Here is a 19,623-nt window from a genome sequence, read left to right as displayed (position 1 = left end):
GCGATTGTTTCTCTCTCCCTGCTCTGTTTGTTTTCCTTCTGTCTTTAGTTGGGAACCAAAAAGTTTCGGGTTGAAGCTGGAGCAGTTTCTGTGCTGATGTTTGAGATAGTTGCTGTAATCTCTTATTTAATTATTTATAAGCAGCTGGTTAACCGGCGTGTTTGGTTTTCCTGGTCTCGGCTGCTGGATTCCTTCTGATTTAGGCTAAGCCTCTTTTGTAAGCTACGCGGCCGGGAGTTCAGCGCTGCAATCAGAAGAACATAAATAGGCCACTTGGCCCCTCGAGCCTCCTCTGCCATTTCTGAACCTCCTTCACACTTTCCTCTATTTGCTGCCACATTACCGTGTCTTCAAGATATGTTAATGGCCATTCCTAACTGAGCTGATTGTCTCCTTCTGATGCAGATCCGATTAAATCTGTCATTCGGTGTAAAACTAGCAGATATGGAGAGTGGTGCCAAAATCAATTTACCTTGTAAACCTTGGAGTTGTGGCGTTCCAAAGGCTGTGGTGAGCCCTCTGATTGAACGGGAAGAACTCTGCGATTCTGGTAAGTTGCTTTTTTCTTTCTACTCACTCGGTCTCTGAAATCCAGATGTTTGGGAGATCCCTGGTTTAGCGGCCGAGTCTGGAGAAGGTTCACTCGGTGTCCTGGATGTTTAATGTCTCCTGACTATTAGAATGATCTCTCTTCTAATGGTGTTAAGAATCTTTAAACTTTCATTCATGTAGCGTCTTTCATGACCTCGATGTCCCAAATCACCTTGTGCCCAATAAGACATTAAGTGTAGTCACTTAAGTTGTGATGTGAGCGTGGAGATTAATCTGTCCAGATCTAATGGCTTGCCCCACATCTTTCCACTCTCTAATCTTACTCTGGGTTTGTAGAGAGGAACTAGATGTGAGTAGAATTTTTACCTTGCCAGTTGGGTGTTGGAGGGGCCCTTGCTCTCAAGAGCTGTGATGGGGCATTAGTTCACTTGCTGGGCCTTAATGGTTTGTTAAATTTGGAAAATACTTTGCAAACTTCTGTGAAATATATCAAGGTATTGTACCATTTAATTTTTAATCAAACTGGGTCAAAGGAATTAGAAAACATATTAAACCCGGTCCATCCGCAACTCGGTCATGATGGGCGGAGTTTAATGCCCACTTTACTGATCAACTTGTGTCGAGCTGTGGTTCTGCTGGTACCGCCCACACCTGAAGGTTATGGGTTAATTCCCGTTACAGACACTTGAGCATAAAAAAATCTAGGCTGAGAATCCAGCGCAGGACTGAGTGCTGCATTGGCTGGAGGGTGAGATGTTGAACCGAGGCCCTGTCTGCTCTCGGAGATTTAAGATTCCAACAGTGGTTGAAGAGCAGGGAGTTCTCCCTGATGTCCTGGCCAATATTTATCCTCAATCAGTATCACTAAAGCAGATTATTTGGGTACTATCATTGTGGGATCTTGCTGTGTGCAAATTGGCTGCTGCGTTTGCCACACCGACAGTGACTCCACTTCAAAAGTACTGCTTTGGCTGTAAAGCGCTTTGAGACGTTTGGCGGTCGAAGAGGCGCTATACTGATGCAAGTCTTTATTTCCGAAGAAAATCTGAACTTTGACCAGAACCGATGCTATAGGACAACAGGAAGAGGAGGAGGCAATTTAGCCCCTCGAGCAATATTCTGCCGTTCAATGAGATCATGGCTGATCTGTGACCTAACTCATTCCCGCCTTTGCCCCTTATCCCCGTATACCTTTTGATTAACACATCTTTGAGTTAAATTTAACATTTGAGCTATCAATTGTTTGCGGATGAGTTCCCAAATTCTACCGCCCTGTGTACTGTCATCTCTCCGAATAATGTTTCACTTTTTGCACCGAACCTGGTACTGCCGGATTAGACACTTTCGATGTGAAGTTTACTTTTCAAACTTTGCCCCGCCTCTGTCTCGGTGACCTACCCGTCCGACCCGGCTATTCACGTGGGCCACTCGAGTGATCTTTCCAATCCAGGCTCTCGGGAGTCTGGGCTCACAACCGCCAGGCTGGGTTCAAATTACTGCCGTGAACAGACCGAGCCCGGAGAGTGTTCAACTTCTCACTGGGACCTAACCCACTGCCTGCCGCAGTCTCTGGGCTGGAAGTTCCCGGAGGATTATAAGCGGCTGGGTTAGAATGAAATGCCATCCTTTGCTGAAGTGGTTTGGGAGCGAATGAGGAACTGTTCTGACTCGGGTTATTGTCTCTCTAACGCTGGGCTGGGATCCCTTTCAAGGCTTGTGATGCAGGATGTGTCTATCGTTGAATCCTCTTACAGCGCAACTTCTGCTTTTGTGACCGACAACCTGCGATGCCCTGTGAGCGCCCGCCGTTTAAACCTAATAACGAGTTAGGAATGGGTCTGTTTGGTGCTTGTATACATGCTCCTAAAATCAAGCGAACCCGAGGGAGTGATTTTCAAGGTTTGGGGGCCGAGGATTTACCCCGTTCCTTTATTAACCGCTCACCCTCTGTACAAGGAAGGGCTGCGAATTCCTACTCCGGGGAGTGTCTCTTGTGGGATCGAGGGCTCAATCCAGACTCGGATCCTGGAGTTTGTTTGAAAATGGCTGTAGACTGCTTAGAATACCGGCTTGGCCTCAGTATCACAATTTAAGAGCTCTGACCGCCCCACCTCCTAAACTCCTGCCTTTCTCCTCCTGTCTCTGCAGAGGGCGGAGCGTCGAGCGCTGGAATCTCCACCAGTCCCCCGAACACGGTAAATTCGCTGGCGGCCAGGAGACGGTCCGCTGCTGAGGGTCTGACCCAGCCTCTGGGGTAAGTAATGCCGAGTCTCCCTCAACCTCCAGTGGCGGAGTCCTTTAGATTGGCCGTGTCACCATTCAGGCTCCGCGTTGGCCGTGAAGACCAGGCTCAGTGAGGAATGAGTTCGGGTTTCCAGGAATTATCCAGGATCTCTGAAGACCCTGCCTGATACGATCCGGCTTGTCTGTGCTCCCTCCGCCGACCGGTGACCACCGAAGGATTGGTGATTAGCTTCGTTGAATTGGGGTTCGAACTAGTTTCAACATAGATTTTAGGGGGATTGTTGCTGCCAGAAATGTAACATAGCATTAATTTAAAAAGCAGACCCTCCAAGGTAGTAATCTCTGGATTATTCCCAGTGCCACGTCCTAGTGAGCAGAAATGGGAAGTTAATGAATGGCTAGAGACATGGTGCAGGAGGGAGGGCTTCAGATCCCTGGGACATTGGGAGCAGTTCTGTAGCGGGAGGGGCCTGTTCAAGAAGGCCGGCTTGCACCAGAACAAAGCTGGGACCAATACTTCTGGACAAGTAAGTCAATGTTGGGAAGGTTTAAACTAATTCGGCAGGTTGGTTGGGTACCAATATGTAGTATTTATAAAGTAGAAATAAGATGTACACTACTGAGTTCCAGTTAGAAATACAGAATTGGGTGGGATCATAGACAATAAAGTCCAAGTTCGATTTGGAGTGCATGTGTGCACAGGTTGGTGAGCTGCAGGCGCAAAAAACCGCGAATATGATGTGGCACTAACGAGAACTGGCTCAATGTGAGGATTGGATGCTTCATATGGTGGTTCCAAAGTCTTCAGGAGATGGGGAGGGGACCAAGCACGAGGGGTAGCGGTTTTGATCGAGGGAAATATTCTAAATGTCCTTGAGGATCAAAGGCAGAATCTTTGATTTGTAGTTGAGAAAGTGTGGAGATATTGCGCTACTTGGGGTATTTTATAGGCCATTAAATAGTGAAGGAGATACATGGGCAGATTTTTCAAAAACTAGAGATGCATGAACGATAGTAGTGATAATGGGAGACATTAACTCCCTCTATGAAATGGGGCTGTGATTTTTCAAGGAGGGAATTCGGGTGTGCTCAAGAGAAATTTATTGATCAGTAGGTTATTAGCCAAAGAGGAAAGGAGGCATTGCTGGATGTAGTCCTGGAACTAACTCGATCAATTAGCGAATGTAACATTTGGAGAGCATCTCGAATATTTATCATAGTATGGTAAGATTTAGTCTAGTTATGGAGGGCTATTTTCAGTGAATTGATTAGGATCTGGCCTGGGTAAATTGGAGTTGCAAGACTTGATGTCAGACATGACAAACCATGAGGATGAAACCAATCGACTGCAACAAGAGATAGAAAGGCTAGCAGAATAGGCAGGCAAGTGGCAGATGGAATTTAAGTGAGGTGATGCATTTTGGCAGAAGGAGCAGAGAGCGGCAATATACACTTTGGGGCGCAACTTGTGTAGGGACAGTGACCTGGGAGTTAATGTGCATAGGTCCGTGCAGGTGGCAGGACACATGAGATCTTGGGCTTAATAGAGGTATTCAGTACAGAAGTGAAGAAGTTATGCTCGGCCTTTATAAAGCACTGGTTAGGCCTCAACGGGAGTATTGCATCCAGTTCTGGTCACCACATTTTAGGAAGTATATGAAAGTATTGAAGGAAGGGGAGGTGGGGTGGCTGTTAATAAAGGAAGGAATCACTAATAGAGAAATTATATTGGGTCAAAAATCAGGATAATGAAACAGTTTGGGTGGAGGTAAGGAATAATAAGGGGGGGAAAACACTAGTGGGTGTAGTCTATAGGCCTCTGAACAATGGCAACTCTGTTGGATGGAGTATCAATCAGGAAATAGTTGAGGGTTGTAATAAGGGAACATCTTTAATTATGGGGGATTTTAACTATCATATTAATTGGACAAATCAAATTGGGCAGGGCTGCCTTGAGGATGAGTTCATTGAGTGTATTAGGGATGGGTTTCTTGAGCAGTATGTAACTGAACCGACCAGAGGGCAAGCAACCTTGGATCTGGTCCTGTGTAACGAGACAGGATTAATTAAAAATGTCCTAGTAAAGGATCCCCTTGGAATGAGTGACCATAACATGGTTGAATTCCATATTCAATTAGAGGGTGAGAAGGTTGGATCTCAAACAAGCGTGCTAAGCTTGAATAAAGGAGACTATGAAGGTATGAGAGCGGAATTGAGTAGAGTGGATTGGGAAAATAGATTAAAGGGTAAGAGGATACATGATCAGTAGTGTACATTTAAGGAGTTATTTTACAACTTCCAAAAAATATATATTCCACTGAAGAAAAGGGTGTAAAAGAAAAGACAGCCATCCATGGCTAAGTAAAGAAATTAAGGATAGTATTCGACAAAAAAACAAGGGCATATAACATAGCCAAATCTAGTGGGAGGATTGGGAAAACTTTAAAAGACAGCAAAAAATAACACCGATTGATTAAGAAAGGGAAGATAGATTATGAAAGTAAATTAGCAAAAAATATAAACATAGTAAGAGTTTTTATAGTTATATAAAAAGAAAAAGGGTGGCTAAAGTAAATGTTGGTCCCTTAGAGGATGAGACCAGGAAATTAATGGTGGGAAATATGGAGATGGCAAAAACACAATGAATATTTTACATCAGTCTTTACAGTAGAAGACACTAAGAATATTCTAACACTGGACAAACAGGGGGCTAAAGGGGGGGGGGGAGGAGCTAAACACGATCAAAATCACGAAGGAAGTGGTACTCGGTAAAATAATGGGACTCAAGGCGGATAAATCACCTGGACCTGATGACTTACATCCTAGGGTCTTGAGGGAAGTGGCGGTAGGGATTGTGGATGCATTGGTAATAATTTTCCAAAACTCCCTGGACTCAGCAAAGGTCCTGGCAGACTGGAAAACTGCTAATGTAACACCCTTATTTAAAAAGGGCAGTAGACAGAAGGCTGGAAACTATAGACTAGTTAGCCTAACATCTGTGGTAGGTAAAATTTTGGAGTCCATTATTAAGGGGACAGTAACAGGACATTTGGATAATTTAATAGGACAAAGTCAGCATGGTTTTATGAAGGGGAAGTCATGTTTGACAAATTTGCTGGAGTTCTTTGAGGAAGTAACGTATAGGGTGGATAAAGGGCAACCAGTGGACGTAGTGTATTTAGACTTCCAAAAGGCATTTGACAAGGTGCCACACAAGATTATTGCTTAAGATAAAAAATCACGGGATTGGGGGTAATATTCTGGCATGGATAGAGGATTGGCTATCTAACAAGGCAGAGAGTTGGGATAAATGATTCATTCTCAGACTGGCAATCAATAACTAGTGGTGTTCCACAGGGGTCAGTGCTGGCTCCCCAACTCTTTACAATCTATATTAACGATTTGGAGGAGGGGACCGAGTGTAACATATCAAAGTTTGCAGATGATACTAAGATGGGAGGGAAAGTAGTGTGAGGAGGACATAAAAAACCTGCAAGGGGACATCGACAGGCTAAGTGGGCAGAGATTTGGCAGATGGAATACAATACTGCAAAGTGTGAGGTTATGCACTTTGGCAAGAAAAATCATAGAGCAAGTTATTATCTTAATGGCAAGAAACTGGAAAGTACTGAAGTACAAAGGGATCTGGGGGTCCTGGTGCACGAAACTCAAGGTTAGTATGCAGGTGCAGCAAGTGATTAAGGTGGCCAATGGAATGTTGGCATTCATTGCTAGGGGGATAGAATATAAAAATAGGGAGGTATTGCTTCAGTTGTACAAGGTATTGGTGAGACCGCACCTGGAATACTGCGTACAGTGTTGGTGTCCATACTTAAGGAAGGACATACTTGCTCTCGAGTCAGTACAAAGAAGGTTCACTCGGTTAATCCCGGGGATGAGGGGGTGGTCACATGAGGAGAGGTTGAGTAGATTGGGACTCTACTCATTGGAGTTCAGAAGAATGAGAGGCGATCTTATTGAAACATATCAGATTGTGAAGGGGTTGGATCGGGTGGATGCGGGGAAGATGTTCCCGATGGGTGAAACTAGAACTAGGGGGCATAGTCTTAGAATAAGGGGCTGCTCTTTCAAAACTGAGGAGGAACTACTTCACTCAGGGTGGTAGGTCTGTGGAATATGCTGCCCCAAAAAGCTGTAGAAGCTACATTACATAAATAAAAACAAATAGTTTCCTAGCAGTAAAGAGAATTAAGGGTTATGGGGAGCGGGCAAGAATTTGGACATAGTCTAGGTTCGGATCGGTCATGGCCCTGTGGGTAGCGGAGCGGGCCCAGGGGCCGTGTAGCCTGATCCTGCTCCTATTTCGTGTCTAATTCTGTTCGATTCAGGAGATGGTTCTGTGATAGTGGATTGGTGGTTAGGATAAGATCAGCCATGATCTTATTGAATGGCGGAGCAGGCTCGTGGGGCTGATTGGCCTACTCCTGCTCTTATTTCTTATGTTATGTACAGACGAGATTTACCGGGATGAGTAATTGCAGTTACGTGGATAGCGAAGCTGGGGCGGTTCTCCATGGAGCCGAGGAGGCTAATCGGCTGTTTAATAGTGTTTAAAATCAAAGGGTTTAGAGAACTTCTTACAATGGCTGAAGGGTAGCTCACGAGGGCACAGATTTAAGGTGATTGGCAAAAGAACCAAAGGCGGCATGAGAAACTTTACGAGTGGTTAGTCTTTGGAATGCACTGCCTGCTGAGATGGTGGATGCCGACTGCACAGTAGCCTTACAGGGAACTGGATAAATGCTTGCAGGGGATAAAAGTGCATGGATTGCACGCCGAAAGAACAGGCGCAGACTCTCACTACTCCCTGGATATCGTGACTGTCGGCCTTGCTCTGGCGGCTCCTCACTTCACAGTTCACTGGCTGCAAGTGCAAGTGGAACAGTCAGCTCGAATGCTGTTTGAAGACTCGCCTTGTTAATTCAGCCTGGTTACATCCCGGGAGCCAGGGCTGTGGTTCATTGAGCCTCTTTAAACTGTGGCCAGAAATCGGCTGGCTTCTCCCACCTGCCCAATTTGGTCTCCTTTGAGAACTGGCTGGTCTTGGTCGTATTTTGTCCCACCGCCAGTTGCTCATATCTAGACTTCACCAGCAAATTGTCCGGTAAATTTAAGCTCGAGTTCCTTTCCAGAACAGTGGCCGATTCACCAGGTAGTTAACTCCCACAGTCAGGACTAACTGAATGTGGTAGTAATAACCAACAGGTTTCACTTGGTTCCATATAACGCTTCCTTATTTCAGCCTGAAGATGGTCTCCCTCTGATAAAGATAATTGGATGTTCAATGAACCGCCTTCTCTTCCGGCAGGCTTGCTGCAGCCCAACAATCGGGAGGTGCTCGAGGTCACGTGGTGATCCCCGGAGACCCAAGCTGACTCTGCCATGAACTCCCACAGTTCTCAATTAAGTTGCAAACACACGTCGGTCCGAACTGGGCTTGTTCCTTCAGTGTCCAGCTTCCCCATGACTTGACTTTCTAGGGCGGTGCCTTTTAACCGAGAATCCGAATCAGTGGGATAAATGCATAGCTCCTGTTGCAACTGTTCTTTCTCACGGTCGCGGGTCTGATGGGGGCCAGGGAAAGATTGCCTTGTTTCCCTTGCTAATAGTTGGGCTACAGCTAGAGCCCTGCATACAGCTTTGGGGTCGCCATTAAAGGAAATGTGATTGCACTAGAGAAGGTACAAGGGGATTTACCAGGATGTTGACAGGACTGGAGAACTTTAGCAATGAGGAATGATTGGATGGGCTGGGGTGGTTTGCATTGAGGTGTCTAAACTGGGGTCTAGGTAGTGGATAGGACGGACCTATTTCAGTTGGAGGTCAATAACTAGAACAGATTGAAAGTCGTCTTTAGAGGTGTTTAGAAATGTTCACCTGGGGTGGGGGTCTGGAACTCGCTGCCTGAGAGGGTGGTAGAGGCAGAGACCCTCATCGCATTACATAGTACTTGGATATGCACAGTGTAGTAACCTGTAACGATACGAACCAAAAGATGGAAAGTGGGATTAGACTAGATGGCTATATCGACATTACATGATTGGACGAATGGCATCCTTCTGTACCGTAAACTTCCGATTGTGATTTCCATCAATCCCGATTCACCACATTGAGCCTCTATCTGCTGTTGTCACCCGTGCTAACTGCTCTCCTGTCAAATCAAACCTCGAGTTTCGGATTTGCCTCGGATTCATCAGGAATAGTTAAGTGAAGTCATGCCGCCCAAAAGTCAGTGTCCGGATATCGCCTTTTGAGACCTGTAAATTCTAAATTCACGCTGCTTCTTGCAGTGATTCCCTGGGTTAAACGCACCACTTAATAATTAAAACCGATCGAAGCTTAATTCCTTAGTCTGGACCTGATTTCTACCGCTTCAGCTGAGTGTTGGACCATCAGGTGTCCCCCCTATCCATTTAGAATAAGAGGTGGGGATGGGGAATGGCTCCAGTGTAGTGTCACCTCTGGTCTCGTAAATCTGATTCTGAGGCGTTGGCTCCCTGTCTGTTGTCCGTGCGTGAGGCTCAAACCTGCGCAGTTCAATTATCTAACCAGGAACTAGCGACCCTCCAGTGAATCTGGGGCCGAGGGGAAGTAGGACTGGGAATAGAAGTGACCATTTCAGACCTGGTGATTTTTGAAGTTCAGAGCCAGATTAGCTATCGCAGCCCCGCTAATGGGTGACCTGTGCTAAGGAAGTCTACAGGACTCCGAGCTGGTCTCGCTCACCCCGAAGGTTTGAGCCTTCACTCGATGCTGGAGGGCATTTTCCCTCCGAATAACCCTGAACTTAAACAGCCCGAGACCTGGCTAGAGGATGATCACCAGCTGACTCATGACTCCAGTGAAGCCCCCTATAGTTCAGGTCCTGGCACCTGTCCCAATTCCTGCTCACCTTGTAAATTACTGGGGTTGGGGTGCAAATTGAACCTGGATTTTCTTAGGAAATCGCCACCTTTGTGGGAGTGAGGCAGGGAGGAGACGGCTGCTGCTCAGTTGGGAGCAACCTCGCCTGAGTGAGAAGGTTGTGGTTTCAAGTCTCACTGCAAAAACCTGTACAATAATCTAGGCTGACACTCCAGTGCAGTACTGAGGGAGTGCTGCACTGTTGCTGGTGCTCACCTTTCAGATGAGACATTAAACCCAGGCCCTGTCTGTTCTCAGATGGACGTAAAATCTCCCATGGCACTAAAGCAGCAGGAGTTATCTGCGGTGATCTGGCCAATATTACATCAATCAACGTCAGTGAAACCGATATCTAAAAATACTGCAGATGCTGGAAATCTAAAATAAAAACAATGCTGGAGGTCAAGTAGCATCTGAGAAACAGATTTAACGTTTCATGTCGATGACCTTCCGTCAGTACTGGAAAAAAGCAGAAAATGGAACAGTTTTTTAAGCAACTGCAGGGGCTGGGAAAGTGGGGAGGAGATGAAAGAACAAAAGGGAAGGTCTGTGATGGGATACAAGGCAGGAGAGGTTCAGATAGTCAAGGCAAAAGGAGGTGGTAATGGGACAAGTTAAACAAAGTATCTGATTAAACATTTTCTCGTCTATTTGTGGGAGCTTGTGTTCAGATTGGCTGGCACGTTTCCTACATTACGACAGTGACTACACTTTCAAGTTTTAAAGCATTTTGGGACGTGAGCTATATAAAACAGGTCTTAAAATAAACTTGCTTTCTTTCTCTGGAGAGCTTGAATTGTTGGTGCGAATCAAGTTCATGAAGAATAGACTGTCTAATTTGTAGTGTTGGCCAGCCTGCGTGAACTAACTGCCAACTCCGCTTTTCTGGGTGAACTAACCACATATGTGCTTCCCTTTATCCCTAGGCGGTCCAGGAGCCATGTATACTGGAGGCCAATGAGCTCGGAGTAGCAGGAAATGTCGACAATCGCTCGATTACAAAGGAAGACGGCAGAGCACAGGCGGCTCAACGAAGCAATGATGCATCTCGCGATTGCTGGCACAAGTAAACTGGTTGACTGCGCGTGGCTGATTTGGAAGAGATTCCAGGTGTCCCTTTTGTAGGGAGGTGTCTATAGCCAGTGTTGGAGAGATGAAATGCAAGGTTCATTAATGCTATTTCGTGAGGCTGACTTTAGGTAGCCCACAGGCTATTTGTAACCCACTGAACTATGGGGAGAAGGCTGGTGTGTATGCGGTGCGTAGGTTGTATTGCCTTCCAAGTAATTCAGATTATGTTTCTACAACTGGAGCTCTACCTGCGATCATGTACAGAGTTCAATTTGATTCCCAACATTGTCCATTCTAAAAGCTCATTTTTCATGATTGCCACTGTCACCAGTTTCATCTGAGTGTTCGACAAGGGAAAGAATCCCGGACCATTAGCCAATTCCATCAGTTAGTTGATCAGAGGCTGATGGTCAGTATTTAACACAGCGGCAGAGGCTAATAATTGGGTCCGTTTGAAGATCGGCTTCTTTAATCTGCTGAGTTTGGAGTCACCAGTCGTCTGTATCTGTATTGTCTCTTCCACTCCGAAGTTTCTTCCCAGCAGGATGGCGTGGCACCACATCCCTACTGAGCATCCCGGGGATGGATAGCGCTGAATGCTTTCACTGGCACGGAGTGACTTCAGAGTGGCCTAAATTCCTTCTGGGGCCCTGGATCATTCTTCCTGTGCTGAGACATAAGGCAGTAGCCAAACGACACCGCTCCATTCTGTCTTGGGCTTTTAACTCCAGCTCATCCTTTCAAGTTCACTTCAGCTGCATCCCTGTTGGGTTGCGTCCAGCTCCACATTTGTTTAGGATCTTTGTCAGGAATGCAGAATATGATTAATCCAGGTCCATCTTCTGGCTAGTGGCATGCAGTACACTTGGGCCACCGGATCACGGTAAATCTATTAGGATAAATGATCGTCCACGAGAAAATATTGGGTGGGGTCTCACTATCAATGGCCTCCAGGATCTTGCCCAAGTGGTTATGTTTGTGAGGCAGTTCTATGCAGGAGCGGGCACATCACTGAGCCTGATCATTGCCATATTCCAATGTAGAGCTGCTGACAGGTCAAGTGGTGTCCCTCGTGTTTCCCTCTTCTGAGATGGATGATGGCCAGTGAATTGCTGTCGTTGATGCTCTGCCAGAGTCCAGCAACTCTGCCCCAAGGCGTGAGACTGTCCTGGGCCTTAATCAGCACCACATAGGTGGCCCGTTTCTCAAGTTCTGGGAGAACTTGAATATTGACCTTGTGCCCTTCTGAGCTGCGTCACTTCAAACGCCCTCCTGTTAATTCTGAAATGGTCCCCCTTGCTCTGCTGATGTATCCAGTTTTATAGAATGTTTCTTGCTGTTCGCCTTCACTTGCACTACAGCAACCTCTTCAGCTCCTGCTGTGGACTTTCCGTTAAGGGTTCAGAAAGTGATAATCCCGCAACTTTTAAATTTTGGGGGTGACTGGAGAAGTGATATCCCAAGTGGGAAGCAGGGAGATCCATGAGGAGAGACACCCAGATTTCCAATATGCATCGAAGATTCCACAGGACAAACTATAGGTTGACTAAAAGGTTGAGAGATTGCATTATAGGCAGTGGTGCAATCAGGCTATTCGGCCCAACCAGTCCATGCTGGCATTTATGCTCCGCTTGAGCCTCCCCCCTGTCTTTCGTCATCTAACTGTATCTGTAGCCCTCTATTCCCTTCTCCCTTAAGTACATCCATACTATTTGCTTCAACCACTCCCTGTGGTAGCGAGTTCCACATTCTCACCACTGAGTGAAGAAGTTTCTCCTGAATTCCCTATTTGATTTCTTGGTGGCTATCTTATATTGATGGCCTCTAGTTAGTTATGCTCTTTCACACGAGCAAACCTTTCATACTTTTAAAGACCTCTGGGTCACTACTCAGCTGTCTCTTTTTCAAGAGAAAGGAGACCCAGCCTGTCCATCCTTTCCTCAAGCCAGCTAGTTATCCATTTTGCTACTTGTCCCCTGATTGCATTCTCTGGCCTTGTTCTGCATTCCCTGACTTTGTTCATCAGTCTCTTATGTAGTACCTTATTTGAAGGCCTTCCGCAAATCTAGATAAATTACACCTACTGCATCACCCTTGTCTGCTCTCCCTGTTGCCTCTTCAAAAAAAAATTCAGAGGTTGAACAAACAAGCTTTCCCTTTTGATTTCAATGTTGACTGTTCCTTTATTGGCTTTTCTCGATTTTGTTTTCTCCTTTAGTAGGTATTCCATTTATATTTCCTACCATCATTAAGCTGACTGGTCTATAGTTCCCTGGACATGTTCTATCTCTCCTCAAGTATAGGTATATTCGCTAACCACCAGTCCTCTGGCACCACCATTTTTAACGAATTACTAAATATGTAATATGAGCCTATATCTTCCCTAGATTATTTTAAAATGTGCAGATGTAACCCATCTGAACCAGGTTTCTCCTTAGTATGATTAGTTTATTTAATATCTCAATGCACATCTCTAATTTTGCCTTCCAGCATCATGTCCACCTGTTCTATCTCCCTGGTAAATATAGAAGCCAAGTAATTATTTAATTTCTGCCATCTCTCTATCGCTGCCTGTGGTATTATCCTGTCCATCTTAGTGGCCCTATTCCCATTCCCACCTCCCTTTTTTTAGCTTGTCTAAAATATTTTACTACATGTTCCTTGATTTAATTTCATAGTCCCTCTTTGCCTTCCTAATTGTTGACTTCTCTCCTAATCACTTCGTATTCTCCCTTATGCTCTCCCCTTGCTGTCCACGTAATGTATGCCTCTTTCCTTACCCTCATTTTTCCCTTGTGGCTTTAATCATCCATGATATCTCATTAGTGTTCAGTTTGTTTTTAGCAGAATCTCGAGAATGCGAGCTTGGGTGAAGGATACAGTGGGCACTTGCTAGTCAGGCTGAGGGTCAAAGGTGAGAATCGGGTCTTGTGGGCAGACTGGGGAAGGCCTGATGCCTTTCCCATCTTGAGTTAATCTACAGGAAGACATTGGATTCATCAATTCAATGTAAAAATGGCAAATTTGTAGCTAAACCTGGGACCGGGTAAAGAGGTGGTTGTGTGGGGGGAAAAACCGGAGGGAATTTGGATGGAGCAGTGTCTGTTAAGTACCTATCGGTAGTGTGGAAATGGCAAATGCGTGTTGGGTCTTTAAGCGGACTGAGCTATCCGATGCTGCCTTCAATCTTGTGATCTCCTCAGGTCAGAACATGAGGAATTCCATCCCGCTCACCAGGCCGATCAATATCCAGCTCCACACAAACAGGCCAGCCGAAGGTCACCGGGAGTCCGGATCAGAACCAGAGTACAAACTGTCGCATTTCATCAAGGATCTCCGCAAGTACCCGCCCTCGGTGAGTGAACACCGAGAACCACGGTAACATTTCACCATCCATTTAACGCTGAGAGGAATCCCAAGATACCTTGAGCTGTTTCTCATTAAAAGCCCTGATGCCTACATAAACAGGAGCAGGCTATTTAGCCCCTCGAACCTGTTCTGCTATGAGATCATGGCTGATCTGTGACCTAACTGCATATACTCGCTTTTGCCCCATATCCCTTAGTAGCTTTGGCTAACGACCTATCCAGCTTAGATTTAAAATTAACAATTGATCCCAGCATTAATTGCCGTTTACAGAAGTTCCAAACTTCTAACACTATTTTATGTCGAAGCGTTTACTAACTTCACCACTGAAAGGTATGGTTCCAATAGGCTATGTCCCCTAGTCCTAGACTCCAACCAGGAGTAATAGTTTCTCTCTTTACCTTCAGTTCGCTTTAATATCTTTAACTTCGACCAAATCCACTTAACCTTAAATGCCAGCTAATACCACTCCTGTTTGTATAATTTCTCCTCGTAAGTTAACCCTTGGCAGTCAGGTATTCTGGTAAACCTGCACTCCCGCCAAGCCAATATACGTACCCGTACGTACCAGATTTAGGAACAGCTTCTTTCCCAGGGCAGTCATCCTACTGAACTCCACAAATAAACTCTAAAGCCTGCACATCTGCCAAAGCACTTTATTATGGTTATGCTTATGTTAATGTATTACAAGCCAAATGTATGTTGAATGTTTAAATGTCTTAATCTAAATGTACACTCTTGGGAACCACAAGCCTATATTTCGTTGTATGCACTTGTGCACTAACAAGTTGATTTGAGATCCTTAAGGTGTGGTGCCCAGAACTGTGCTCAGTTCTCCAGGTGTAGTCTAACCAGGGCTTTGTCTAACAGTAGCATAACTTCTACCTCTTCCCCCTTGGTTAATCCTCGAGATATAAGACCAGCATTCATTAGCTATTTTTGATTTTCTGTAGCTGTCCGTGAAATTTGAACGATCTATGTACATGGCGGGAGGCCTTTTTTTAGGCCTCTACTGTTACTAGCTTTTCACCATTTGGAAAGTACTCTGATCTATCCTGCATTCAAAAGTGGATGACCTCACACTTGCTTTGAAATCCATTTGCCACAGTTTTGCCCATGCGCCTTTCTATCCCATTTAGTAAATAAATAGTGAATAGTTGAGGCCCAACACATTCCTGTGGGACACCACTAGTTACATCCTGCCAATTATCCCTACTGTCTCCTGCCACTCATCCAATTTCCTAACCAGGTTAATGATTTGCCTTTAATTCCATGAGCTAACAGTCTTGAGGAATTTATCAAATGCCTTTTGGAATTCCATAGACCCTCCTCCGACTCCACCTCCATCAGGCATGACCTGCCTTTCACAGATCCATGTAGGCTTTCTGATCAGCTGCCACTTTTCAAATGTTTAGTCTCTACATCCTTGGACTCTAGTAATTTCACAACAGGTGTTAGGCTAACTGCTCTAATTCCTGGTTTCACACTCCTTGAATAGCGAGTATCATGCAGCTTTCCCACTAAAGGAATAGTTGTTGAATCGAGAACCATTTGGAACCTCATAGTTGGCGCATCTGGCATGTTCTTATCTGCTCCCTTTAAATCCCTGGGATGGGAGCCATTGGGTCACTTAGTGCCATTACTGTTTGCTTTCATTGAGTCCACATTTCGTTGATGTCTGGCATTATTCAACATGGCCACCATTTCCGTATTTACACTTATCGATTTTCAAGGGGGCGCATGTCACTCACGACCACCTGCTTTTTCCTAATATAAACGGAAATAATTGATTGGTGCCATACTGTGAGCAGATGAAGCCCATGCTGTAATTGAGTATAAGGAAATGGCAGACTTGCGAAATAATAAGAGGAAACTAGAATTAATTGGCTTTAAATCTAAGAATGGTAATGGGGGCTGAAGATTGACAAATCTCTACGACATTAGTGGTAGATTGACTGAGCACTTGGACAACGGAGCCAGCATAGCGTTGTAAAGGGTAATTGATTTGCCTATTTTTCTTGGTCACGTTGTAAATGTATTTAAATGGAAATTAATTTAAAGGAGTTGGTGCATCGTGGTAAGGAAATGAGTCCACAATCCTTGGTAAACAAGAATTGAAATGCAGTAGAGAAGTTCTCTAACAGATTCTCAAATCAAAAGTAGCAACAGCAAGGCCGGTTTAAGAGCGCATACAAACCAAACATTGGGTTTCACTAGAAGCAAAGAATTGAAGAGCAGAAGTTCTGGTTAATTTGTATAGGACTTCTTGTACTGTACACGTGATCTCTATTGAAAAGAGGCACTGGAGAAGGCTCATCCATGCAATGTCTTGCACCATCAGGAAAGACTAACTGGCTGGGGCTGAGGTGACCTGATGGAAGTCTCCAGTTATGCGGGGCTTTGGGGGAAACAACTAGACAGATGTGTCTGCTTGTAGAGAACCCAAAACTAGATCATAAGATCGTCCCTGAGATTTCAAGAACTACTTGATAGAATGTGGAACTGGATACCACGAGGGTAGTTGAGGCAAATAGTATAGATGCATTTAAGGAGCAGCTACATTAACAAGGGAGAAAGGAATACAAGGTTGTACCCATGGAGTTGATGAACTAGGGTTGGAAGGAAGCTCTTGTGGAGCTTACAGCAGTAGGACCGAGCGGCCTGTTCCTGTGTTGGGGATTCTATGTAATTCTACGGATGTTATTTATATGGACTTCAGAAGGCGTTGGTTTACGGTTTCACGAAATACTGTTGGCATAAATGAAAGCACATGGAAAAGGAGGCAGCCATTTGACATTGGTTAGCAGGCAGGAGACAGTAGGGCTACTGGACATGTACTCCAATTGGCAGGTTGTGACTGCCGGTTCCCCTAGGGAATCCGTACTAGGGCGTCAGCTTTTTCAATGAGTTGGATGAAGGAATAGAGATCCGTATATCCAAGTATGTTGACGAGAGCAATTTAATGGTGCAGTTAGTAGTGTAGGTGGGAGCAGCAATTTTCAAAAGGCCGCTGATCGAGCAAAACTGTGGCCAGCTGGAGTTTAATGTAGGGCAGTAAGGTCATCCACTTTAGACCCTGAGGAACTTGGATCCGAGTATTTTTATAAATGGTCAGCTAGGAACTGAAGGAGTAGAGATTGAGGCACATGAGCAGATCGTTAAACTAGTGGACAGGTACAAAATAACTTTACAAGGCTATGGAATGTTGGGCATCCTCGAGTAAAGGCCATCAGTAAAAGTACTTGGTTGTACAGAGCTCTGTTTGGACCACCTCTGGAGAACTTGGTTCAGTTCTGGGCAACGCGCCTCGAGAAGGATGTATTGGGCTTGGAGAAGGTGCAAGACATTGTATGCATTGATATCAATCCTGGGATTGGCAGAGTAGATTGAGATTCTGCACTAACGCTACTGTCATTCCAGACACACACAACCAGAGGATGCACCGTGCCAAGGCCGTTCAACTTGTCTTGCCCCAGGAAAAGGGAGTGCAACGATGCGGCTCTCTGGCAGTATATCTCGATGGCAGAATACATTGACGTGTTTGAACATAGCACACAAGCGAGAGGCGGCAAGCGGGCCAGGCGCCAGGAGACACCAGGTACTATAGTCGGCTCTTCTCCCGACCATTCTCGGAGGCCCTCTCTCTTCTCCTCCACCCGCCCCCCCCCCCCCCGCCTTCTCCGCGCACTCTGCCCATAGTCTTCAATTCAGCAACCTTGAAATGAGAACCGATTTAAACGTTGATTCTTCCCCCCCCCCCCCAAACATTGTCCTGTTCGAGCATCTCTGGACACGCCCAGCTCTTGCTGCCCGACCCGAACAACGCGGTGCCCGAGCTGGTATCGGAATCTGCCGCTCTGACCAGGGCCTCCGGCGGGTCTGTGCCTGTTGAGAAATGGCTTGAGGCCCAAGTATTTTTAGAGCCGGGAGAGGCCTCGCCAACGCCGGGCTGGATATGAATCTGACCCCAGAGGTAAACTGACAGCGTCTGAGCTGTGAGACTCTGCCAACAAATGGCTCCTGGCTCTGAACATTGAGACCCAGGAATCGTCCGTTTGTTTCCCAACAGGACCCTGGGGATTGGAGTCTCGTTCCCTGACGGGTTATTGGAGGGAGGTCGGGGATGAACGGGCCCGCACTCTTCCTCATCGTCAATCTGCTCTAATTGTGCTATTAACGTACAAAGAACTGGGTAAAGGGAAGCTTGTTTAAACTGGACTGAAATAACTGGGTGGGCGTGGGTAACCATCAAACCCTGGATTTATATCCCTTCTCCCAGCGGGTTGCGACATGAACGGGAAGATCTCTGGTCCTGCTGACTGACTCGGTCTATCGCGGGCTGTCCGGGACACAAACTATTAGAGCGGGGCCGGGGTGAGTCCAGCTAGTCAGAAGTCACTGTCTTGAGACTGAATTCCGCGTTTCTCTTTCCCTCTGCACTTTACAGATGAACAAGGCGGGTTGAGGCTAAAGGGAGACTGTGAAAACCGGGATCAGTGAGCAGTCGAGAGCCGGAATTTCCTGATCAGTGTGTCCGTTTGTCGTTGCTCAGTCCGGTCTTATCCAAGGGCCTCCTTTGTGAAAACTCTTCCATGTTTTAGTTTTACTACTGCCGCCGGTATAATCCTCATCATGCGGTCAGTGAATGATTCCGGTACGGTTTAGTGTCTCGTCAAAACCCAACCAGGCAGCGGAACTGTTTTCTAAGCTGAAATTTTGAAAACGGGCCAGCGCCCGAGAGGTAACATTTTAAGACCGGGGTTTATTTCACTGCTCCAAGGTCACGCGGGGTCTCAGCGGGTCAGTGAAATTTTATTCATTCTTCAGACCGATCCGCCCTCCACTGGCGCTCACCCGGCCGATTCGATCAGTCGCTGACCTTATTGGATCAGAAATGTTTAAATTTGTTTGAATAGTGATGCACGAGTCTCTAATCTGCAAGATTTGCTCTTCCTGACCCCCCAGAGGGGAATCTTCCCCAATCCAAATCTCCTTTCCCTGTATCTGGTTTCGAAGATGCTGATGGCCGTTACTGCGGGACTGTGGTCCCAGGGGAGCCGGGCAGTAAGTGGCCAGGGATTGTCAAACTCGGTACATGTATGGATGTGGTTTTAATGTTTAATACTTGTTTGTACTTAATAAATACCTTCCACGTAAGGTTCTGGTCTCCGGTGTTTGGATCTTGAACAGCCGAGCTTATTCCGGGTGAAGTGAAATTCGGTGTCGCAGGAATAGCAAATGAGACTGGGCCGGAGCTGGTTAAAGTCCAGGTTAGATCGTGTTGTATTGCGAATATCCTGTGGTGCATTAACAGATTTCGGGAATGTCCACTTTTGGAATAATGTGATTTTTTTTTTCCTGCCTCTCTCCCTCTTTCCTGCGGACCTTGCCTCATTAGGCCGCTCCTCCTGTTCACGGACTCGCCCCGCTGGCAATGGAGGCCCAGCCGATTCACTGGGTTTAATG

General features: G+C 45.9%; 1 protein-coding gene across 2 annotated transcripts; it reads left to right on the top strand.

The window, feature by feature from the left end:
- The first annotated feature begins 235 nt into the window (after positions 1 to 235).
- LOC147119684 (targeting protein for Xklp2-A-like) lies at positions 236 to 19,308 on the top strand. 2 transcript variants are annotated; one of them, XM_085985190.1, is made up of 6 exons: positions 237 to 550; positions 2,701 to 2,806; positions 10,647 to 10,786; positions 13,995 to 14,146; positions 17,578 to 17,755; positions 18,605 to 19,308. In XM_085985190.1, exons 3-6 carry the CDS (start codon positions 10,699 to 10,701, stop codon positions 18,655 to 18,657), a joined length of 471 nt encoding a protein of 156 aa, XP_085841316.1. In that variant the 5' UTR covers positions 237 to 550; positions 2,701 to 2,806; positions 10,647 to 10,698; the 3' UTR covers positions 18,658 to 19,308. The 2 variants fall into 2 exon arrangements, with proteins under 2 accessions (XP_085841317.1, XP_085841316.1); XM_085985191.1 differs by lacking the exon at positions 2,701 to 2,806 and having other exon boundaries at positions 236 to 550.
- The last annotated feature ends 315 nt before the right edge of the window (positions 19,309 to 19,623 follow it).

This window comes from Somniosus microcephalus, chromosome 4, assembly GCF_052327205.1.
Source record: "Somniosus microcephalus isolate GS21.2 chromosome 4, FLI_Smic_1.0, whole genome shotgun sequence".
NCBI classification, from domain to species: Eukaryota; Metazoa; Chordata; class Chondrichthyes; order Squaliformes; family Somniosidae; genus Somniosus; species Somniosus microcephalus.
This window is presented reverse-complemented; position numbering and strand designations above follow the sequence as displayed.